At 43.9% G+C, this 24,655-nt stretch overlaps 3 protein-coding genes across 5 annotated transcripts in view; 1 reads left to right on the top strand and 2 right to left on the bottom strand.

Moving 5' to 3' along the window:
- Positions 1–8,429, top strand: part of LOC141810032 (RNA binding protein fox-1 homolog 2-like) — a 59,618-nt gene extending 51,189 nt beyond the window's left edge. For all 3 annotated transcript variants that reach the window (XR_012600039.1, XM_074697328.1, XM_074697329.1), the window contains 3 exons: positions 2,294–2,397; positions 2,821–2,896; positions 4,585–8,429. Coding sequence is in view for 2 of the 3 variants with exons in the window: in XM_074697328.1 (XP_074553429.1) it covers positions 2,294–2,397; positions 2,821–2,896; positions 4,585–4,629 (225 nt within the window). In the remaining variant the exon portion in view is untranslated. The remainder of the gene's footprint in view (positions 1–2,293; positions 2,398–2,820; positions 2,897–4,584) is intronic.
- Positions 8,430–11,102: 2,673 nt separating this feature from the next.
- LOC141809358 (retinoic acid-induced protein 3) lies at positions 11,103–12,788 on the bottom strand. Its single transcript, XM_074696345.1, has 3 exons — positions 11,669–12,788; positions 11,319–11,374; positions 11,103–11,192 (listed from the first exon to the last, which is right to left on the bottom strand). The coding sequence occupies exons 1-3, from the start codon at positions 12,786–12,788 to the stop codon at positions 11,103–11,105; spliced, it is 1,266 nt and encodes a 421-aa protein (XP_074552446.1).
- A 5,059-nt stretch (positions 12,789–17,847) lies between these two features.
- pde6hb (phosphodiesterase 6H, cGMP-specific, cone, gamma, paralog b) lies at positions 17,848–20,160 on the bottom strand. Its single transcript, XM_074697018.1, has 3 exons — positions 20,095–20,160; positions 18,840–18,997; positions 17,848–18,743 (listed from the first exon to the last, which is right to left on the bottom strand). Exons 2-3 carry the CDS (start codon positions 18,980–18,982, stop codon positions 18,626–18,628), a joined length of 261 nt encoding a protein of 86 aa, XP_074553119.1. The 5' UTR covers positions 18,983–18,997; positions 20,095–20,160; the 3' UTR covers positions 17,848–18,625.
- Between the last annotated feature and the right edge of the window lie 4,495 nt (positions 20,161–24,655).

Below are 24,655 nucleotides of genomic sequence, written 5' to 3'. Positions count from 1 at the left end.
CAGCTTCTCTTTAGAATATGACGCCACCTTTCTGCAGAAGATCTGTCAAACGCTCTGAGTTAGCTCCGCCCCCTCTCAGGATGATAACTGAAGCATGTGCTGATCAGCTGCTGCATGCAAACACACTGTATTACCTGCTTACCCAGAAGGTCTTGCTCTCCCTCTAACAACATATAACCCGTGTTTTCTGAGGATGCTCAGGTGTTTCTGTGGTGCTCTGCTCTGTTTGGATCCCGATGCTGTGGTGGTGTGTTTTTAATTCTGTGTGTATTCCTGGAGGTGTAATTTGAGTTGTGTGCATGCAGTGTCAGTGTGAGGAGAGGATTATCCGACTGTGCAGCTTCTGTGGGTGTGTTTGTGTCTTCTTCCTCTCTTTATTTCCATCTCCTCAATCCAAAAATGTAACAAATGAAGGTTTTTCATGAACGTGTCTCTGCTGGAACTTGTGTTAAACTGTTGGTGTTTCCCCTGTGTGTGAATATTATGTCCCCCTCCCTCTCTGTCCTGTAGTAATAATCAAATGCTCTAACTCCACCTCCACAGTCCAGTTCCTCTCTGTTTCTGTCTCACTGATCAAACATTTTGTCCCCAATCCAACCCCATCACCTCTTTCTCTTCTGTACAGAAATGCAATATACTGACACTCACTTTTCTGTCTGAAAACATCTGAGAAAGTGCCAAGAACAACCATTATTTTTCTCTGCATGAAAGAAAGTAATCCTAGAATAAAACCCTTTGTTTTTAACAAAAATACACTTAGGGATAAATGAGTCTTATTTTTGTTGGAGTTTCTTCTATAGCCTTAAAAATTATATAGTAAACTCACTCAAACACTTTATTAGGTACACCTTGCTAGTACCGGGTTAGACTTTTGCCTCCAGAACTGCCTTAATCCTTCGTGGTGAAGATTTAACAAGGTACTGGAAACATTCCTCAGAGAGTTTGGTTCATATTGACATGATAGCATCACACAATTGCTGCAGATTTGTCGACTGAACATCCATGATGAGAATCTCCCGTTCCACCACATCCCAAAGGTGCTCTATTGGATTGAGATCTGGGGACTGTGGAGGACATTTGAGTACAGGGAACTCTTTGTCATGTTGAAGAAAGCAGTCTGAGATGATTCCAGCTTTATGACATGGAGCGTTATCCTGCTGGAAGTAGCCATCAGAAGATGGGTACACTGTGCTCATAAAGGGATGGACATGGTCAGCAACAATACTCAGGTAGGCTGTGGACTTTAAACCATGCTCAGTTGGTACTAAGGGGCCCAAAGTGAGCCAAGAAAATATCCCCCACACCATTACACCACCATCAGCAGCCTGAACCATTGATACAAGGCAGGATGGATCCATGCTTTCATGTTGTTGACGCCAAATTCTGACCCTACCATCTGAATGTGGAGCAGAAATCCAGACTCATCAGACCAGGCAACGTTTTTCCAATCTTCTATTGTCCAGTTTTGGTGTTGCTGTGTGAATTGTAGCCTCAGTTTCCTGTTCTTAGCTGACAGGAGGGTCACCCGGTGTGGTCTTCTGCTGCTGTAGCCCATCTGCCTCAAGGTTGGACGTGTTGTGTGTTCAGAGATGCTCTTCTGCAGACCTCGGTTGTAACCAGTGGTTATTTGAGTGACTGTTGCCTTTCTATTAGCTCCAACCAGTCTGTCCATTTTCCTCTGACCTCTGGCATCAACAAAGCATTTTGTCCCACAGAACTGCTGCTCACTGGATATTTTCTCTTTTTGGGACCATTCTCTGTAAACCCTAGAGATGGTTGTGGGTTAAAATCCCAGTAGATCAGCAGCTTCTGAAATACTCATACCAGCCCACTGGCAATACTCTGGCACCAACAACCATGCCACGTTCAAAGTCTCTTAAATCACTTTTCTTCTCCATTCTTATGCTCGGTTTGAGCTGCAGCAGATCGTCTTGACCATGTCTACATGCCTAAATGCACTGAGTTGCTGCCATGTGATTGGCTGGTTAGAAATTTGTGTTAACGAGCAGTTGGACAGGTGTGCCTAATAAAGTGGGTGGTGAGTGTATATTATTTAACAAAATGTAAAGAGTAAATAAAGTCTAATATCTGTGGGTTAAATCTACAAATGTGCAGAGCATGTTAAGTATCTACAGGCTCCCTTATCATCCTCCTCACAGTGAGATGTCAGTTTATTCCGTTTCTGTAAAAGCCCCTCCTCCCTTTGAACACACACCTCAGCTCAGGTGTCCTCAGGGTCATGTGAGTAAGCTCTGATGTGTGTGTTTCCGTGTGTATGTGTGTGTGTCTACAGGGAGGCTACCCCGCTGCTGCCGCCGCCGCTGCTGCTGCCTATCGCTACGCTCAGCCGGCTGCTGTAACCGGAGCGACCGCCGCTGCTGCTGCCTACAGCGACAGGTGAGGTCACACCAGGACAAACATATACACACACTCACACACACACTCACACACAGTGGGCTGTACAGCTGCAGAGCGGAGACAGAGACTCCACAGAGGAGGGAGAGTTCAGTATGAGCACTCAGAGGATGCTTCATGTTCATTGAAGCGGCTCTGATGGAGGAGATAAAGATGATAAAACGTAAAGAAGCAGATTTTAATCTGAGTATCCTCTCTGATATCTGTAGTTAATCTGCAGAGCAAGGTTCACCTGTTTTACCTACTGTCTGTGAGTCAGTATCTGTTCCTGATGTTAGTAAGGAAACACAATGACACGTTGATTTATCAAGTTTAAGAACAATAACTGATCAAAAAACTTCAAGATAAAGTTTTTTATTGCCTGTTTGTGTTGTTTTTCTAAATGATTTGTTGTTTGTGTTCCAGTTATGGCCGTGTGTACACTACAGACCCTTACCACGCTTTAACTCCAGCTGCTGCTGCTTACGGAGTCGGAGCCATGGTGAGAAAACAGATTTAACCCTTTACTCACTGCGATGGCGCCACCACTGTACTTACCTTGGTCAGAGTGTCATTACCGTAACTTAACCTTAATCAGAAAAACCCAAACCACTTGGAAACACGAGAATCTGAGCTTCCAAGTGAAATACGGTTAATTACGGTAATAATAAGCATGAGGTGCAAAGCAAAACAACGGGAATGTCTCAAAAGTGCTCTGAATACAGTAACGGAGCAAATTTTTCCCAATCCAAAAAACTCCAACACTGTCAGAGATCTGTGAGGCTGTGCTTTACATCAATCACAGTATTTTTTCTCATTACTCCTAAAAAACAGTTTTGTTTTTGTGTTTTACCTCTATAAAACAATCATTTACCAGGTGTTAAAAATTCAAGTATATGTACGACTAGGGATGGGTACCTTTCACATTTGAAACGATACGGTACTGATGCCCAGTACCTGGCTATCGGTATCAGGGCTCAACAGTACCAATTTTCGGTACTCTTTTGTGTTTATGTGGTAAAAAAAAAAAAATAATTGTTTAAAAATAAAAATCTCTTTTTTTTCAGTTTCACATATTTTTCTTCAATATATTTATTTTATTTTATTTTTATTTAACCTTTATTTAACCAGGAAGATCCCATTGAGATTAAGAACCTCTTTTTCAAGGGAGTCCTGGCCAAGAGGCAGCAAAGTTACACAGTGAAATTATGGCGATTTACCATCAAAATTAATATTATGAAAAACAGGTACAATTTGAGGAGGCTGTCTCCAGTGCTCTCAGTCTGGATTTAAATGCATTTATAGAAACAAGATCAGTCAATTTCCAGTCTTTTTGGGACATGTTCCATGCAGAAGGAGCAGAGTATACAAATGTCCTTTTAACCCGTTTTTTTCAGGCAAATGGAACTGAAATCAACAAGTGATCGTTTGAGCGCAAACCATAGGAATCAACACATCTCCGAGTGACCAGGTTGCAAATGTAGGAAGGCAGTAGTCCAAGGATGGCCTTATAAATGAAAGTGTACCAATGTCCCAGCCTCCTGGTGGACAAAGAAGGCCATCCCACTCGAGAGTATAGTTCACAATGATGGGTCAAAGGTCTACATATAACCTTGCAATGTTGTGTTCGTGTCCAGCATGGACAATCACCCACTCTTCCACTCCCCCACACTCACAAGGATGTGTTTAGGCACCTAAACATAGTCCCTTTCCTTTTTTGGTGAATCGGTACCCGATACTTTTGACAGAATTCAGTTGGTACCAATAAAAGTACCTGATCCAGTACCCATCCCTATGTACGACTAAAAAAGAAAGAACTCAGACACAGGACATTTCCAGCTCATTAAAGGTCACAATAACTAAATATCTCCAGACCATTTTCAGCCTCCATTAGTCAAGAGTTAAATTTTACAAAACACAAAATGGTGTTGGTCGAATCCTGAAGAGAGGCGGGGTTAAGACAGGGTTTATGAAACGTTTTCACCACAGTGTCAACAGGCAGAGGAGGAATTAGATGGACTACTTTCTGTGGATTGATTTAATGAGTGTGATCAGGTGGTGCTTGTGTTGTGTAGTATTAATCAGTGTGTCATGAGTTTGGACCAGTCAGGATCTAGTATTTATGATGCACACACAAAGGGGATGTTTCTGTTTTTCTCCCTGACTCCTGTTCTTTCCTCTCTCCTTCAGGCCAGTTTATACCGGGCGGGTTACAGCCGGTTTGCTCCGTACTAAAACCACGAACCACCAAGGAATCCACATCGCTCCAAACCTCCTTTTTTTAAGCTCTTTGTTTGGCAGCAGCTCCCCTCCATCGTCCTGCAGACGGACTGAAGCAACAACATGTTTTTTTTTTCTATTTTCTCTCTTTTTGTTTGGAGAGAAGTCATTTGCCACATCATCTGTTTCTGTGCTCTTCTGTGTCGCCGACGTGGAAACCAAACTGCCACAAGCGTCTGGAAGCTGGAGCCTCAAACGTTGGACTCTTGGGGCACAATTTAGGGACGTTTTTTTAGAAACACTATGGGACCTGAAGGAGAGAGGCTGCTTGTTCCTGTGTACACAACTTTTTCTGTTCCTGTCAAACACACACACACCGTACAGCCGCACACAGCACAGCTTGACCCTTTACCCTCAGCCTGCATCACTTCAAAGGTACTTTACTTTTAGACACTACATCGATTTAAAGCTACAGCGTCCCTCTGGTTTGGCAACGTGGTAAAAAAAATGCACAAATAAATGGGACTCCTCAGAGCGGACGAAGGCGTGGGAATTACTTGCGTTGTTTTTTAAGAGTTGGACATTCAGCTGGAGGGAACCTGACAGAAACCACTGACTCTAAACACTCAGCATGAGTCTCGTTTTGTCATTTTTAAACTTCCCCTCAGTGTCAAATCAAAAAAAAAAGAACAAAAAAAGGAGACAAGGAAAAAAAAGAGACTTTTTCTGCATTACCTCAGTTTTTCTTTCGTTACTTTGCTGCCATCAAGAAGACATTTCAAGTTTGAAGTGTCCATTTCTTTCAGTGACGGAGCGTCACTTTGGTCCACACATTTCTAGTTATGACTCTAACTCCAATACTAAGACCAGATTTTCTGATCCCACTCTTCACCTGAGTCCATTTTGAGAAGTGAGTGCTCCCTTTCGTCCTGGATCTGCTCGTAGTCTTCAGCTCTCTTCCCTAAAAAGGACCAGGCTCATCTCTCCCCTAAAGCGTCTCACATTCCAACAGGAGGAGGACAAAGGAGCGTGGAACACAAACACAGCCAGGTTTAGCCATGCAGATCTGGAGCAGGAAGACCCACATGGGGAACTAATCACCTCGCCAGCCGGCCGAACGGGGGATGTTTGAGGCGCTGTGAGCAGTCCATCCCATCGGGGTAGACGAACAATGAAACAAAGAGACTGCAATCATGTCCTGGGAGTCTGTGAAGTGATGACAGTTGATCTTTTTTCTATTTATATTCATCATTTTTAAGGTGGCAGGGATTCTGTCCGTAGAACTGACTGTGTGTAAACATGGACAACACGTCTTCTCTTCAAGTGAAGCTGAAATACCCCCAACGACAGGAAGCTGGAGAGTTCAGTGACTCTTGTGTTGCAGGAGCCTCATTGGTCGACACAGCTGTCAATCATGATGTCACTCCCCCCTTAATAAAGAATTCAAAGTTAAAATAAAAACGATCACTGTGACTTTAATCAGCCTGATAAGAACAAATAATGTCAGAAACATCTATTTGATGAAGGAGACGGGGTTTATAAGTCGTACTGCAGCTGGTCAGCAGAGGGAGCTCCACATATTTTGGCTTCACTTCCTCAGAGCAGTCACGTCGTCCATGTTTCCTCCAGTCTGTGGTCAGTAGTCATTCAAAGCCTTCATCATGTGCGCTCTGGGATCGAACCGTTTTCTGTGTGAAGGCGTCACAAACGGACCATTTCTGGACCGCATCTCTGTCCTGTATTTATCGCTCTCATATAATCTCACTCTCTTGTTATTTGCTATCGTTTGCCTTGTTTTGGTTCCAAAGATTTCCTGAAGAAGCACATGTTTGGTCCTGATGTATTTCTTATTTTGGTGTTATTGTTGTTTTTCTGCCTTTGCTTTGATGTGTTTTTGATGGCGGCGGGTTGCAGCTGTATCAGTCAGTACAGTGTTTGAACAGCACTCTGGGAAATGGCACTAAAGCAGCATCTGCTACAAAACGACTCGTTTTAAAAGGTTGTAGCAATTCTGGGAATCCTAAGCGTTGAACCAAACAACCCTGTGAGATTGAATTCAGCGCACGCACTCGTTTATTTGGGATGCAGAGGTGTTTGCTGCAGACAAGGGAAATCAGAGCAGATGGAGTCATGAGGGACGTGCTGAACGCGTTTGTAAGTCGGGCCAAATCACAGAGAAATGAGCGGAGGGGACGCGTCCACGCCGAGTTCTGGCTGCACAGCTGACGCCACCTTCCTGAACAATAAAACTGGTGTGGGCGGTGAGTGGAGGGAGTCTGTGGTCGGGAAGGTGAGACGCTGAGCCATTAATCATTCGCTGACAGGATAACAACGTCCCCTGCTGTCTCTACAGAGGGAGAGGAAGAGTTTCAGGAGGGTCGTGTTGTTTTCCAATGATTGTGGGAACTGTAGGTCCAACGAGTATTTCTGGAGCATTACCTCTTCTTCTTTTTGTTGTCTTTATATTCCTTACAAGTATTATCAGAAGTGTTGCTATGCATGCTAAGAGGAAGGTGTCGGTCCGAGAATCTTTTCATTTGTGCATGAATTCAAATCCTAGTGCTGGAGGAGGAGGAGGAGGAGGAGGGGGTGTTTACAAAGCAGGAGGATGAAGATCTGGGATGTTGTGAGATGTGAGGCGACAGGAGTGACGAGGACTCGCGTTAAAGTCCGGTACAGAGTGCGGGGAAGGAAGGGAGGTGAGTCGATTCTGTCCGCTTCAGTGATCTTTATTTTCTCTGCTCAGTGCCTCTGTGCTTGTTTCGGTCAGATCAGAAGTTTGATTTAGTTCACTTTTATAACGAAAACAAACTCAAATAAAGAAAAAGAAAGAAAACTATCACCAAATATATGTTTGAATTAAAGAGGAAGTCTTTTATTTTTAAAATCTGGGCCCTTTTTGAACTGTTTTTGGGTTTTAAAAGTGAAGAAGTTCTTTTCATCCTCAGACTTTTGTGTCTGTAACCTTTCACTTAAAATACACCCAGTAAAATGTTTTTTCCACACTCACAGACTCATTCAATAACAGAAAAGATCCCAGAGACCTGATTTGGATGATTCTCTTTCATCTTTATCCACAAACAGTCGTTAAATTTCTTTCAACAAAACCACCAGACTCTGTTCTGCCGAGTCATTGGCTCCACGTGGACATGACTCTTGAATTGATTCGTTCAGCATCTGTCCTGTCCTCACAGAGGTCGAATTACAGGTTTTAGTCAGAGTGGTTTGGTTTGTGATGGTTTAAACATAACTTTACCCTAAGACAATATTTGTACAGTTTTTCTCTGAACTTCTTTGATTTTTCACAGTCCCCTCTGAGGTAAACAGCATCTATCTCAGCCTGGTTTCTGTTTCTGTTCTTTTGGACCAGAAATGTCAAAGCAGGGCCCAGATTTTAACCAGATAAACCTCACACAGACAAAGATGCCCTCATAAGAAACCGTTTAAAGGTCGCCCAGGAATCAAAGCGTGGTGTTGAATCGCTGGTTATGGAGCAGTGACTCCTGTGCGGTGCGTTCAAAGGTGCTGCTGCTGCTGGAAATGAGAGTTCTCCTCGGCTGCTGACCCCGACTCCCTGCGCTGAGCTCGAGTCGACCCCGTGGGAGTTTTTCTTTCTTTGTACAGGGATTTTACTAAATGAGTTGAACTGCATGTGTGTTTTTTAATGTCACATGCTCTTAAAGGCTCATCATCCAAGTGTTTCTTTCAGTAAGTGACGTGTTTTTTCACCATGTTTTCTTTTTGCCATCCTTGTGTCTGCCTTCTGTTTATTCTTCATTATTATTGAATGTATATAATAAACTGTTTGGTTTTTACTCCACTGTCTCTGGATGCTTCTTACCTCAGCCTCACAGGATCCAGACTCTCAGTCTGGCTGCTGGTCTTCACTGCCTCATGTTTGTCCCTGGGTTTGGTTGGTTTGACGTTTTCCAGTCAGAGGCTTTAAACAGAGAGATAACCACATGGATGAGCAGAAAGCAGCTGTGTCTGGTTTAAGCAGTGTAACCTCAGCATTTCTTTGGCAGCTGCAGAGGGTGTTGTGACTGAGCAGAACAGTTTCCTCCTCAGCTGTCTGATGAATGATAGATTCAACTATTGCTCACGGTGAAAAGTGCTCGGCACACTTACATCTCTGCAATCATCTCCAGCCACCTCAAACTCTCCTCATGGCTGCTGAGGGGAACAATGTGGAACAATCTTTAATTGCATCTGCAATGAAACGGCTGTAAATGGGTTGGATGTGGCGGGAAAGCTCATATCCCCGTTAATTGCTCTGATGCACAAGAGGCCAATTGCCAATTTGATGGCTGGCTCTCTCTGAGTAATTGAACTTGAGCTAATTGGAAGAATAGATTGAAGGTTGTCTGATAAGAGGGTGTGTGTGTGTACCAGTGTGTGTGATCTTATCTGATAGAGTGAGGGATCGACCTTTGAGGAGCAGAGCCTCTTCAGGACAAACATCTTCACACTCTGAGATTGTGAGTATTCACATTGTTTCATTATTCCTCCTGTTTCTGTCTGAATGACACAAAAACATCCAAAGCTCCTGTTAGAAAGCTGTTTTTAAATCAAAAAAGGATTCTTCTGCGGAGTTATATCAGGTCAGGCTCAGCTGCTGCACCTCAACACCGCCCCCTGCTGGTCAGCCTGTGGTACTGCATCCTCAGCCTCCAGTCTTTCAGGTTGAAGCAGTGTTTGGCTCAGTGAGTCTGATTTACAGGAGCAAGATTTTGAAAGTTTAGATTTCTGCAGTCAGGTGTGGCACAAGGATTAAATCTGAATATATATATAGTAGTTATTTAAGAATCAAAATGAACGTTTGATTATTTGAAATCTCACAAAGCAGTCTTTATTCAAGATAAACTTTAAGTTTTTAAAGCTAGTCCTGACATTAGTTCTGGGATTAGAGGGGAGTTCTGGTTCTTTATATAAAAAAAATAAAATAAAATAAATTAAAATAAAATAAAATAAAAACAAAGCACTTGTTTATTTAAAAATATATGTAATTGAGTCCCAAAATTGTTTGACTTCATACCTGGAAATGTAGATTTTATGTGACTTTTCCACCCAGTGCCTGAATTTTCTTTATGGATTTGAATCTTGTTTCTTCTTAATCTGAATTCCGACATTTACTGCTGTTATCTGAAGGATTTAGGACTTTTTTTCTTATAAAATCACAACTTTATTCCCGTGAATGACCACATAACTTTACAGCTGCTTTGATCACATTTTTGATTTATTCTCAAAGACTGAGACTTAATAAATTCAGAGTTTTGTGGTCAAAAAATGTTATTCCTCTCAATGATTTTATTTTCATCATGAAAAGACTTTTCCCTCTTTTTTCTTCATTCCATTACTTTGTAACTTAAATATTTTGGTTAGTGACTTTTTTTATATAAAATCACAATTTTTTAAAATATTTTCTTTACATCTATATCCTGAATCTTGTTCATTGATTAAATTATTCTTATAAAATTTTGACTTAATTCTGGCAGAAATGTTACAATTTTTGGTGTTTTTGTAAAGTTTATTATACTGTTATGATTTTAATCTGGTAAAGATACATTTTTGGTGGGAGTTCTTTTGTAATATTGCAACTTTTTTTCTCAAAATCTCAAACCTTTGTCGTCTCTAATCCGACCCTAATCCTGTGTCGTGGGTGGATCATGTGATTGATTCTTGAATTATTTCATTTTCTTTCTAACAGATGATCTTCTGTTTTCTTATTGATGGATCATTTGTTAATAAGGTCTGAAGGCTGTGTGCAGATTAAGCCATCGTGTCTGTTGCTCAGTAAACAAACTTTATTTGAATCACTCATCACAAACACGAACAGCGTCCTGACTCTTAGTCGGTTAAAAAAACATCCTCTTGTTTTTCTGGTTTTGTTTTTGTGCAGAAGCTCGGAGAACTCGTGTGCTGTAACTTTTGGAAAATGAAGATGTTAATGGGAGACGACACGAGTCTCCAAAGTGCTGACAGGTCCTCACTCGTCCCCCTGTCGGGTCTGCTCTCCTCTGATGTCCCTGTCTTCCTCTCCCTCCTTTAGACGCCTCGGCCCTGCTCAGCAGTTTGGCACCATCAGAGCAGCAGTTTCACGCCTCCTCTTTCACCTCAGGGCAATTATCCACCATCACACACACACACACACACACACACACACCCGCACCCACACACACAGAGTGCAGAAAAACACTTCCTCTTTGCTTTGTGGATTTCTGGCCTGAAGACAGACGGACTATCTGAAGCCATGCAGCCTCGGCGCTGATGAGTCACTGCAGCTCTTTTTTCTTCTTCTGAGGATTTTACATCAAACCGACAGTGAAGTGAAATTCTTTCAGCACATGAATATATTTACATTGGCACAATAAAATTACACCCAAAAAGCTTTTGTACAGAATTAGTGCATGGGCTGGGTCTGGCTCGGCTCTGGTCTTGGTCTAAATCAGTTTCTGTGTGTGAGGCAGAGCCGAGCAGGAAGCTGACGTCTAATCCTCGTCGTAGTATTCATCGTACGGCTCCTGATAGTTGGTGGTCTTAGGGCGAGGGATGGTGTAGTCTTTGTTTGGGTCTATGTCCTGGAAGAAAAACAGGAAACCACATGTTAGTTAAAACCTGGATTAACAGAGCCCCCTTTAACTGGACTGCAGGACTTCACTGTGACAGAGAGGTCAGATTATTAATCCTGATGGAGGATTACTCACTGTCATGGTGAATCCAGAATCGTAGGGCGATCGCAGGGACTGATCGGCTCTCAGGCCTGAGAGGATACACATGGTACAGTTAGCTTATTAGCTCCTCTAAATCTTGGGCCTCAAACACCAAGGTCTGCCTACAGAGGGCTGGCCAATCAGAGTGAAGGGGGTTTGTGGAGCGGGGAGCCTTAAAGAGACAGCAGCTAACAGAAGTGTTTCAGACAGAGGTTGAAATAAGGGTTTACTAAAATTCCAGGGAGAGAAAACAGGGATTTTTTTTTTTACTACGGGGGCCTCTGAGGGACAGAATAAAGCCTTAGAATAGCACAAACTGGAGAAACTGATCAGCACCATCTCACCTCGTCTGTTCTCGTTCTCGTTCTCAAAGCTCCCGTTCTCCCTCCCCTCCTTCGGGCTGTGCAGTTCTGGGACTTCAGCGCTGGGACTAGTCCATCCAGCGAAGCTCAGAGGAGCGTCCTTGGACCTGGCCTCGCCCCTGCAGAGGAAGGCGACCTGGGACAACCCGTGCCCCATTAGCAGCACCCAGCCGTTCGCCACCAGGGCGATGGAGAGCACCGGGTCGTCCCACTGCGGCCGGCGGTTGACCTCAGGGTTCCCCCAGGTAAGCATAGTGATCCACACCACCCAGATACAGACCGAGAGGAACAAGGTGAGGAAGAGGAGCGCTGCCTGCAACCTCCACTGGTGGTGAGCGGCACCGCCGTAGCTATAGCTGTACGTGAAGCAGGAGCGGCACAGGAAGCGCAGCGAGAGGACCAGACTGATGGCGAGGAGACACATCACATAGATCTGCAACATGACAAACTCCTCAGGCCTGTAGGAACACGGCTTCTTGTCACGGACCAGCACCAGGATCAGCCACTCAGTGCATATGATGACCTGAACCATGAACAGCCCGAGGGCCACGCCCACCTCGCCCCAACCTCTGGCGGCTGCAAAACCCAGCAGAGCGAGGCAGCGGGCGAGCAGGCAGGAGAACGCCAACGAGAAGAGCACACCAAAGAGGAAGAGGCGGGTGGGGCAGGTCTGAGGGGTGAGGCGGATGATGAAGGCGAAGGTGAGGGCGAAGACACCGGCAGTGGCCAGGAGGTACAAAGACATGGACGCCACCGTGCTGCCAATGCTGCTGCGCTGCTGCTTGGATGTGGTGCAGACCCACAGAGACCAGAAGAACAGACCGAAGAGGAGCGCCATGCTGAACAGGAACCCGGCAGAGGCCAGAGTCTCCAGGACGATCCCCCACGCTGCCCGCCGGTCACACAGGTACCTGTAGACTGGATTCAGGCCTTTACCGCAGCCTGGCGCGCCTGTCAGGGAGGTTTTATTTGAGGAGGGATCAGATGGGGTGTTGTTCATGGCTGAGCTGCTGTTTGATGACTGACAGAGACACGACAGAGGAACGCAGAGCAGCACGAGGAGCGGGAGGAGAGATGAGGGCCGCCGTGCTGAAAACGCCATTTTCACTGAAAACCCTCCAAACCTCTACAATGGAATCCTCTGATGGTCAGGGTTGAGTCTCCTGCAACGAAAACACACGTCAGCAGAAACTCTCCACATGTTAAAGTCTGAGTCAAAGTTCTCTGAACGTGTTGAAGAGCCAAGCAGAAAGCGGAGACGCGTGAGTCAGAGGTCACAGCGAGAAGCAGAAAATGGGAGAGCGGTCTGACAGCTCTAGAGCAGAAAGAGGGAGTGAATCAACATGTCAGAACACGGAGAGGAGAGCGCCAGCCTGAGCTCACAGACCAGGAGCAACAATAAAGACATGGAGGGAGCAGGGACCAGGGCCGGCAATCAGACCAGACTCTGATACCCAACCAGGCCTCACTTCAATCCAGAGACATGTTGATATGTTAATATCTATCAGACTAATTAAAGAGTAATAACCAATCAAAGCATTCGAACAGAGTCACTCAGTCTCACTCAGTAGGAGTCCACGTCACGCACAGAGAGGAACAACAAGCTGGCTGAAGAGTGAAAATGGATATAGTTTGAAAAATATTCTGCAGGTATTCAAAGAGGAGGAGAAACTCTTTAAAAGTTTGTTGAGGAAACACGAAGCTGCAGCCAGCTGCAGGACTTTCGGACCAACAAACCAAAGAGAAACACGACTCTAGACGCGAGCCCTTTACAACAATTGAAAAGACTCAACATCTGTGAGCTTGCTCAGGAAGGAAACTCAAGCTGCGCAACTTATATATTGACCATGCTTCACTCTGGAAACCACCTGACAGAGTACCTTCCTGACTGAGGCGGCCTCTGTTAAAGATGCAGGATTGCACTCACACTTTACGGTCCAACACCTCCCAGCATCCTCCTGTGAGCTCCTGCTAAAAGTTGCTAAAGATATCCTTTCATCCGCTTTTATTTCTGCATGTGGGGTTATTTACGTGGAGGGATGGAGTCAAAGCTGCGTGAGTTGACTGACAGATCTAGTACAGTTTCACTCTTTTACAGCAATTCTTCATCTGTTTGTCTAACGAGCTATGAGATTTGATTAATTCAACTTGAGACGTCTGTGGATCATGTCACACAATTATTGACTGTATGGCATTTACCATTGTATGGTTTTGAAGCCAAAATATCTTTGTCACAGGCGCCACCATTGGCAGCCATTGTGCAGAGTCTGCTCAGTAAAGGGACTCAGGGAGAATCTGGGTGGAGCCGGGTGACAAAAATAATATTTTTTAATCTTTCGAGAGTCTAATCTCTTCTTGACTCTACCTCCCAACATATTTTACAATCCTTGAGAAAATACACAAGAACCGCAGCTGTTAATCATTGTTAAACAGAAAGTAAAACCTTGTTTTTAACCTCGTATAACTAATGAAAATGAAAGTTCTCAGAAATAAAGAGGACTTGAATACAAGGCAGCCAAATAATATCTTCAAATCACCACAACAATTGGGTGTGAGAAACATTTCTACAAGGTGTATTAATTTTTTAAAGTTTGACCACAGCCCATCTGGAATGACTGGGGAGATAGATAGATATTTTTTGACCTATACTGCAGCCAGCCACCAGGGGGAGCAGTTTTTGTGGCGACCTGACTTGGAGCCAAACAAGATTACATCAGTTTTTTACAGTCTATGAATACAATCTGCATGTCTCTATTTCTTTGACGTGGTGAGACTCCCACGCTGAGTCTGTCCACTTTTAGTGGATTAAACGATGAACGTGGTCATTTATTGTGTCTGCGCTGTAGTTCAGCCTCCATCCACAAGCTGGAGCTGTATCTCTGCTCCCATAATGCTCTAAAGCTCTACTACCTGGATGTAAACAGTCACATCTCACAGCTATTGTGCTGTAGTGTGATGTGGTTTGTCAGTACGTCGATGTCAGGAGGACTGAATACTGCTAGAGCTAGCTTTGCTAACGTTAGCCACACTCTGCTAACTAATGTGACATCATCTACCTGCGGACTGTTATTCTGAGCGAAGCTGCCTTAAATCACCCTGTTTGTCTCAGTCTGTTTCCGACCGTCCAACCTTCAGGTGAACAGGAAAAAATTAACTTCAGATTGTTGCTGTTAATGTAACATGTTCTGATGGGATGTTATCAGCTGACACAGATGAAACCCCGCTGCATGCACACCTGTGACACAGAACACGTGAGGTCGCCCGTTCACACCCGAGCACAGACGGACGATCGTGTGAGATATCCGCTCCTGATATCACAGAGACACTTCCTGCAGCTCATAACGCAGCCTTTGTTTCTCTGCCAGAGATTCATGTCTGAACTTAAGAGCAGATACGGACGATAAATATCACAGAGACATTTAAATTCATCAGGTCTGTGCTTTATGGAAGTGATACAGAGGAGGATGTGCAGTTAAGGTAGGAAGCAGAAGAAGGTTTGGTCAGCTGATTTTACAAAATTGAGGAGCACTATTTTTGCCCTGTAAAAAAAAAAGTTATCCTTAAAGTGTTAAAGCTCCTCCTCTAAATCACTAAACTTTGACCAAACTTTCATTTTAAAGCTAAGGAGCTTACCTTCTTCTTTTAAGAGTTAGTCCCAGTCTTTCCGGATCAAACTTTCTGCAGCTGAAAGTTTCCTGCCTGAAGCTTGGGGAGTGTAGCGTGAACTTCTTATCCTGATAGAGTTCCCATGTTTCTGTCAGCCCGAGGTGAACTGAAGAGACAAGACAACGAGTCCAGGTCTGAAGGCTTGTACAACATTTGATTCAACAAGCTGAGCAGAGGCAGACAAACCTGAACCCCTGACTTTACCCTCTTCCCCCTCCTGTCTGTCAGCCCCTCCCTGTGAGTATAGGTGGGGCTCACACACCTGGAGGAGATACACACACACATGCACACACAAACAGAGGCAGGGAACGTTCACTCCACCCTACTTGTGCATAAATGTCCCATCAGAATTTGCATCCTTTTCTGGATAACGTGAGATTTATTTGGATAGACCGGACAGTCAGGAACGCAGAGCGAGATCTGTCCTCGTGCAGGCGTCGACCTCTGCAGGGTGGGAGTTTGACTGAGTCACTCAGAGACGGATCAGGACGTCACCTTAGTTACAGGTGAATCACAGCAACAGCATGTGGAAAAGGTGAGTCTACCTGAGGCAGAGTTTAACAAGCCCACACACAACTCCTGAAGTCAAGCCTGAACAGGAGCAGCGGTTACAGGGCGTGTGAGTCCAAGTCACTCTGCAACTCTCACCTCATGATTACACTTTCAGTTACACACAGACGGGCGGAGATTCAGCTCTGGTCACAGGGCGCCTTTGTCACAGCATTAAAAACACAAGCTCACGTGAGTTTTCAGCTCGGCCTCTGATTGTTCTTCAAACTCTAGAGAAGTTAAAGCATGACGCCATTTATCATAGAGTCCTCTCAGAGGCTGGACACACCTCACAGCCTTAAGGTGCTTTTCCACCTGAAGTACCAGAACTTTAAGTTCCAGGAACTTACTCCAATCACCAAATGGTTCCCACAGCTTTCCACTGTGAAGATTATACAAATAAGACAAGTGACGTTTGGAGAGGGACTAAAAGTAGTTGCACTACACCTCCAGACCTGTAGAGGGCAGTTAGACAGAGGTGAAGGTGAGGCCACAGAAGGAGACAGACCAAGCGGCAACCATTGGTCTAAGAATATGAGACAACGCAGAATTGCTAAAAATCTGCTGTTTCTTGAGTGTTTGCTTGAGGCTGGCTCCGGAAGTAGCGGAGGTCTCATACACACCAAGCCAAAAAAAGCCATTTTCAAAGCATGAATTGACCAATTTACAGCCTGCTTCAAAAAACGTCTCCAGTCTGAGTCGCTAAGTTTACTATCAGCACACACTGTACGGGGGTGAATTTTTTCTAACTCGGCTGTTCAGAGGATATTAAGATCGCGAGCTCCCCCAATCAGAAGCACAGCTTAGGGTCATGTGACTGACAGGCACCCTATAGCTGTACGCCTTTGCCACTACCAATATGGCCGCGATATCCAATGTGCTTCATTTACCCTTTCAGAAACAGACAGATGATAACGGGGAGACTACGTCCAAGTTTTAAACAGTATATGAGTCAGTCACTTGCGTCTTAGTCCCTCCCACCTGAGATGCACGAGAGAGGCGCGAGGAAATGAAGAGAGGAGAGAGGATGGAGGAAATTTGTTTTTAGAGCAATGGGACATCCTCTCCTTCAGAGCGTCACATGAAGTGACGTGTTTCATTGATGACAGCATCAGCTGATCACCTCTGGATCAGTCAGCTCTAACAGCTGTTTGTGTGTCTGCACATGTGTGCTGTAATAACTGCATGTTAACTGCATGTTACTGCAGTAACATGCAGCATTTTTAGATAATTTATGAATTATTAAGGCTTTATTTAGAGCGCATTCGATCGTGAATTCTTAAACTTATTAATATAACCTAGTTTTTTGAGTCTCTGGAAGATATGAACTTGATTTCAGTTTTCTGTATTAATCCTCTGTTATATTGACTTGATGATGGTTGTGTTCAGTGTTTTGTGCTTTAAACTCACAACAAACACTTAATCACCAGATTTATGATCAGTTCCTGACAATCCTCAGTGACTGTTTTCAGCTCGTCTTTTCTCTTTCATTAAACTCTGTTGTGTTTGTGAAGTTTCATGTAGAGAAGTGTGAACCGCTGTCCCCGTCCAATCAGAGAGTGATATTCATATGGGGGCGTGTCTGTCAGTTAAAAGACATTGTGTTTCCTCGATCACCGCTCCTCTGATGAGTCTCCTCCCTTCTCTCTCCTTCGAGCACAATTATCACTTTGGGACAGTCTTCAAAATGGCGACTCAGAAAGTACTAGCAGTGCCGCAGAGGAGAGAGGAGAGAGGAGAGAGGAGGCGCAAAATTATCGCTTTGAGAGACACCCATTGTGTGAGTGGCCCAGTCTTGTCCAGAGTCACACACTTGACTTTGAGTTGTGTTTTTTTTTATATTAAATATTTTTTTAATAACTTTAGATATATTCACTTCTCTTTTGGATCTTGTTGGGGTTTTTTTCAGTGTTGAAGAGAAATAAAGACACAGACACGCTGAGTACTAAAAATAAACACGTTTTACTGTAGCTATCAGGACAGAACCAGCCCACAGTACATCTCAGTGATATATCAGCGCTCGCCACACAAAGCGTTTACAATTCATAGTCTCTACAGAGGGTTCAGATAGCAGCAAGGAGAGACAGACAGATGGGAGAGGAGGGAGCTCGTCCTCCACGGTCAGGTGAACCTGCATTGTACTCATGTCATCATTACAGCGTGTTGCACACTCTCCTTGCATCCTCAGGTGTTGACAGCAACCACGTGCACAGGTGTAGAAAATACAATGCAAAAGAAAAGAGGGGGAGTACAAAAGGAGGGACGGGAGACCAGGTTTAAAGGTTCAACATTGACTTATGTACATCTTAATAGACAGCTAGAAGCAAATCCAAGCTAGTGTTCACCAGAGTTTGCTTGCGTCCATTGCCGAGGGAGAGGAGTGACGAAGAGGAGAGAGAGGAGTCCAGTGAGAGGGAGGAGAGGAGAGGAGAGGGCTAGTTTAGAGGAGAGGAGGAGGAAGAAGGTGCATAGAGGGATTTTTCTCGTCTTCTCAGAGTATAAATACTTTAAACAGTATCATATGATAATAAATAACAATAAAAACATCATTAGGCTCTCATCCACTCAGTGGGCTCGAGCATGAGGTAGATAGACGAGAGGGCATTAGTGGGCGACCCGGCAGCCTTATGGCGGCATGTCGAGCTGAGGTAGGGAGCAGGCAGGACGGAAGGGATCAGACGGAGAAGAGGTTCAGGCAGGCAAGGAAGGCAGGAGGCAGCAGCTTTAGATGATGCCGTATTTGGCCAAGTCGCTGAGCTCCATGTCGCCGAAGGCTTCCCATGGGCACACCACTGTGATGTCTGTGCCCAGACCCTCCATGCCGGGGATGTCGTCACCGAAGCTGAAGAAGAAGAAGAAGAAGATGATGGTAAGTGAGTGTGAGTTAAAGTCTAAATAAGGTTCCTGGATCCACACAAGGTGATGGTTTTACTCTTACCCCTTCTGGCCTGGTTTGGGGGCCTTGCTCTTGAAGGTACGGGTCTGCCTCTGCTTGAACTTGGGTGGGCCCTTCTTGGGTGTGGTGGGCCCGGTCGCTCCACCAGGGGCCAGGGCGCTTCCTGCAGGGGGGCTGGCGTTCATTTCTGCTGAGGGTCTCTGAAAAAGAGCACAGAGGATGTTGAAAAAGCCTGTCTCCTTTCTTTCTTTGTCTCTGCCCTCCGTTAATCCTGTTTCCAGCTCTCAGTGCCAATCAGAGGAGATTATGCAGATTAGGTTAAAGAGCCAGATTAGCTGTAATCCAGCTCTGATCCTCTGCAGACTAATTGCCCTTCTAGAACAACAGGGACGCCACGTGCAAAGACAGCAACCTCAATTCTTCTCTGGAAACTCAGTTATGAGGCTCAAGACTTTCGTCATCCAATCTGCTAATCTGTGGAACAAAGTGTCCCAGTCTGTCCCTCCTGTCCTCAGACCTGATCCTAGACTTTACTAAAACTCAAACTCTGACCCTCTCCGCTGACTCCTGACTCCAGTAATCCTGTTAACAACAATTTGTGATAAGTAAAGAACAACCTCTGCCTTCTCGTTATGCAACTCAATTTTGTGTTCTGCCCTGATGAGCAGGAGCAGATCTTTGTGACGGTCTCAGTTTGTCGTCCTGCCCCCTGTGAAGCTGCACTTTCAGGTTCTGTGCAGCATGTTGCTCTTGTTGTTGTTGCTGTTGCCATCTGTTGCTGCGATCACTGCCTCCTGAATCAATCCTCTTTACACACACACACCTGTTCCCTCCTCTTTAAACTCTCCCTGCAAACCATCCTACCTCTGATCTCACAGAAACCCTGCACGAACTACATCTCCCATGATGCTCGGAGCACAAATTTGACAAAAATTCTTCTCTTCCTCCTTTTCTTGTCCATAACACTCCAAAACAAATGCATACATGCAGATCTACCTTGTAACAAATCCTGATTTTTATCCTAAATTTTGCAGAAATCTTCAAAATTTCTTGCACACACAAAAAAGTGAACTTCCTCTTCTTTTAAGTTTGAAGGCACCAATGCTAATACACAATATCTTCAAATACTAAGTATTAATTTATCTTTAAAAAGTCATCAAATAGTAAAAACATTAAAGTAAGTTTGTTTAAAATTTAAAAAAGATGTAAAAGTAGAAACTAAAAAAAACACAAAAAAAAAAAAAAAAAAATGAGTTGATTCCAGAAGTTTCCTCCTCAGTTGTCAGTTTTCTCTCACCTGTTGTCACAGATATCCCAAAGGGGCCACGGCCAATTTCTTCTCTGAGCCTCTTCTTTCTCCTCGTAGAGTTAATGAAACCAGTCCTTTGAGCCCTGGCTTTTATATCTCCATCTCTAATCCTCCCATCCACCTCTTTCCAGTCACATGGTCAGCAGAAAGGTCAGCCAAACTCCTCCAAGAAACAGCATCTTCCTCCCCTCCTGCTCCTCCTCCTCCTCTCAAACCCTCTGTGCCCTTGTTCCCAGACCCCCTCCCCTCCCCGCTGCCCTCTATAGCTGCCATGTTTAGGAAGCAGAGCCCCCGCCGGGGAGACGGTGTCAAAGATCAACCTAGAAGGATCTGATGAGGCTTATCCCTCTAAACCTCAGCACACCTGATTTTAGCTTCCAGCTCTGCCATGAGGAGGCAAACACCACGCGTTTCAGGTCCATGTGAGATGTTCACATGTGGGATTTTCAGCTGGATTCAGTATTCAGTACTTAGATTCAAATTAGACAAAAAAAATTTTAAGAAGATCGTCTTCCCTAATTTTTTTGACAGCTCCCATAAACTACAAACAACAGAATAAAGTGCTTATGCTCATATTTGTCTTTATCTACTGCAGAAAGAAAAAAAAAGACAATAAACAAACATTTATATAAAAACAGTCATGATAAATCATCCTCCTCTCCTCTGTAATTTTACAAGAATGTCTTCTAATTGTCTGTTTCATTGTTTCTTTTTTTAATTGTGCCTCATGCATGGGCCGGGCATCCTGCAGCTGAAACCCCATGGGTGAGGCAGTGATGATGAACGCATTAATTCCTGCAACAAAGAAGAATATTCAAGAGCTTAATCAAACAATGCAAGACTCAGAGTTTGGTCCTGTGAATGCTTGGCCTTTAAATGAGACAGTGAGAGTGTAAAATCTGCAACAATTTAACTTTTCAGAGACATTTTTTTGTTTTCCTGAAGTTGCTTCAATGAGAGAAATCAAACATCAGGATTTTAAATCCTGCATTTGTGAATTTGTGAAGTCACAGATTTGTGTCTGAGTGATTGGCATGAGTGTGCGGAAAACCCTGAACTGAAGGGAGGATCCTGGATTAGCCTCTTTGGGTGCCAACAGATGCTGAAAAAGAGCCATGACACAACCTTAGACAGCAGGTGGAGGATTGTGTAAGATGATATTTTAGTCTGAAATCTGTATCTCAAATTTTAGGACTCAGTAAAGATGCCCACAGACACCAAGGAAACATGAGTCACATAGTTCGATCAATGATGTTTGTTTTATTTCTTGTTTTGTTCTTTTTTTGCACATGCATGAATTCCTTCCCTTCATTTTGTCTTAAACTTCTGACTTTATGTTTGGACTCAAAGTGAAGCATGACATGAGTTTCATCATGTGTTCATGACAGGTGGACGCTGCTCGCTGTGTGAAAGGTGTGAGCTCAGCTAATTCAGGCCCTGTAATTAACCTCTCGACCGTGTTTGTGCTGTTGGAGCTGTTTCGAGCTGTGACTCAGTTCGACCAGCGCTAAGCCTGTTTTCGTCTAAACAGCTCTGTTCAGGTACCACAAAAAAGAACCTCGGTGCCAGAAATCCAGGAGCTAACACGCTAATCGACCAGCTACAACCCAGCCAATGACTCAGCCATGAAGTGAAAGGCTTTGGTCATTTGTAGTCCCTTCCATACTCCCTCTCATCCATCATGGCTGCAGATGAAATGTCATGCTTGCAGGAGGTTACGTCATGGCGGGTGGTCTGTCTGTTTTCTGCACAGATCATGATGACCTTGGAGCTTTGTTTTCAACACAGAGCTTCATGTTCTGTGCAGGGAAAGCCGTGACACCAGAACAGATATTGATTTCTAATCGAGCTCGCTGTTGAACCAACAAACATCTGAGTCAGGGGCGTCAGAGTCTTTGAACGCTTTGCAACAGTTTGTATCCAAAAAGGTGAAAATCACAGTCAAAGGTCTTCTCTCTCCGCCTTTCTGGAAGTTCTGTGGCTTTGCATGATTCATGGTATTGGATTAAAAGGTCTGCTAGTGTTTTAAAGGATTATCAGGGATACAAAGGAGCAGCGAGCTGTGATACCGACATGTGACTCACTTCCTGCCATGCAAAACATTTCACTTTACCTCTGACGCTCCTCTCTGTCTTTGTTTTTTCCTGGGTCCTCTGTGTAGTGTTTAAAAAAGTGATTGTTCAGAGTATTTCAGACCGATAATCGCTCATTTGGTTTAAGTCCTGACTCTGTGCTTTAGTCCGGACAGAAATATCTCAGCATTAACTGGACGGATCTCCTAAGACGTCCTCAGATTAGCCTTTGCTGGTTTTATTGATGATTCTCTGAATAGATTACAGATCCCCAGGATCAATCCTAATCTGAGATTTAAAAGAAAGGACTGTATTCTGACATGACTTCAAGCGCTAAAACATCAGTTTAGGTTTATCAAACTGTTTGCTCTCTGATGAAGAAAATACCTGGATGTTTCATGTCTTATGTCAGTGAATTCAGCACTCAGTCGTAGAAATTCATTCTTACCATGAAAAATTGTGTTTACTGGGATATTAAAGGAATTTACTTGCTTTAGGAATGAGCTGCAACCTGTGAAGTGTTGAAGAAAGAGGCATCAGATCCAGCTGATAGTTTCAGGCCCTTAGCTACAGAGCTAATTCAATATTTACATACATACAACACTCCCTGAAAGCACACAGACAGCTGACACACACATAAAATATTTCTGACAACAAACAGCAGCAAGCAACCATCCCCACGTACTGAACTCAGAGAGAATCGCATTATGTCTCTAAAATATCTGCAACTGCAACTCAGGTGGTCTATACATGAGGATGATTTTAAGAGTTTTATCTTTATTACAAGTCTGAGAGTGAAGATATTTGATTGTTAGATAAATAAATGTATGTCAGACCTTTTTTAAATGACTATTTGTTAGAAATGAAGCAGGTTAATCTTTTTGCTGCTCATTGATCTGACGGTTTTAAGGCCAATGTGATGGAGCATCATGTGCGTTTGCTCCTCAATGAGGCCAGGACAATGCTAAGCCTCTTTAGCAGCAGGTAGACTGCAGGACGGAAAGATCTGGCCTCCTTACAAAGCAGGTAGAAGTTTCAGCAGTCATTAGACGTATGGGAAAGAAACAGAACCCAGACTTGTATCCACTGTGTATCAAATCAGTTTTTATCATGCACAGGTGGCAGTTTATGATGGATCTGTCCACACATGCTGCTGTCATCAGTCAGATCTCTGTATCCCGTTTGCTCTCACAGCTTCTTGAAGCAAACACTGAAGATCAGACAAATCTATCATTTGAATAAACTTTGCTGAACTATGTGACCCCGTGCAGTGTTGACATCTCAGAATTGTAGGTCAATATGTCAGGCATGGAGCCCACCTTCCTCTGTCTGAGCACGCCGGCTAATGCTTAGGCTGCTAATTAGATTAAGAAGAGGACTTGGTGCAGGAAAACTAGCACGGAGCACAGCGACAACATGACGCAAACAGCACCATGGGTGTATGCCAGTCTGAGTCACGTAGAGCATTTTACAGGAAGTCAGACTGATGCCAACTTTAATTTCTATTCTGGATATTTCTATGAATCCTGTTTGGCTGCTAACAAGACAGCATTATACCATTCCCCCTGCATGTAAGCATAACTTTCAAATATAAAACTATTGGAGAACTACAACAAACAGATAGCAATCATGATTTGATCATTTCCAAACAATATTTTGAGACTTAAGACTCCTTATAATTGAGAATACGTTGCCCTGAAAGTGACTGAATCCCTATTTGAGGAGAGAATCCGCTAAATATGACTTCACCCGACAAACCACTCTTTCATGAAGCTTGCCTGACTCTTCTGAGTGTGTGTGTGCATGTGTGTGTGTTCAGGGGAAACTGACTCTTTTTTTTATCTTTAGAACCACCGCCATACACACTGCAGGTATACATCACATAGGATCTGTGGGGTATGTTGGGTTTGCTCCCTTCGTGAGCCCATGGAGGGATATTCTCAGACAAACTTATTTTTTGAATGAAAAGTCCAGACAGGAGTGAACCACAGTCTCTGCTGTCACACACACTCAGATCCTCGACTCACACTCTGTGTCAAAGACAAACTTTATGTTTAAATCTGAGTGAACCCATCTAAAATAGTAAAATGAGACCATCATGAAAAACAGTCTGAGCATATATTAGAGGTCAGTTTAACAAGGCTAAATATTGGCCTGTCTACATATAGGTCTATACATCAAAACTCTTTAAATAAGGCTTCACTTCAGGGAGGAAAATAGACGTCAAAGACACTCGCAGCTCAAGTCAGTTTTCTTCTTCAGACCTCAGACTCTGCCATCATGAACCTGAACTTGATGTAGTTTAAGCACTTTTTGACTGATTAGGGACACAGAAAAGAAACCTCAGAGCGACCAAAATAAGAAATGTGTAGCTTAGAGTGCAATAGGTAATATTAGCATCCACAGTGTCTTGAAGTAATGTCACTGTTAGCAAGTCAAAATCACCTAGAGAGCTTAAACAGCCCACAGGTAGCTAA

The sequence above is a fragment of the Halichoeres trimaculatus genome, unplaced genomic scaffold, assembly GCF_033239565.1.
Source record: "Halichoeres trimaculatus isolate MK-OKI-2021-1 unplaced genomic scaffold, fHalTri1.1 fHalTri1_scaffold_20, whole genome shotgun sequence".
In the NCBI taxonomy this organism is placed as follows: domain Eukaryota; kingdom Metazoa; phylum Chordata; class Actinopteri; order Labriformes; family Labridae; genus Halichoeres; species Halichoeres trimaculatus.
This window is presented reverse-complemented; position numbering and strand designations above follow the sequence as displayed.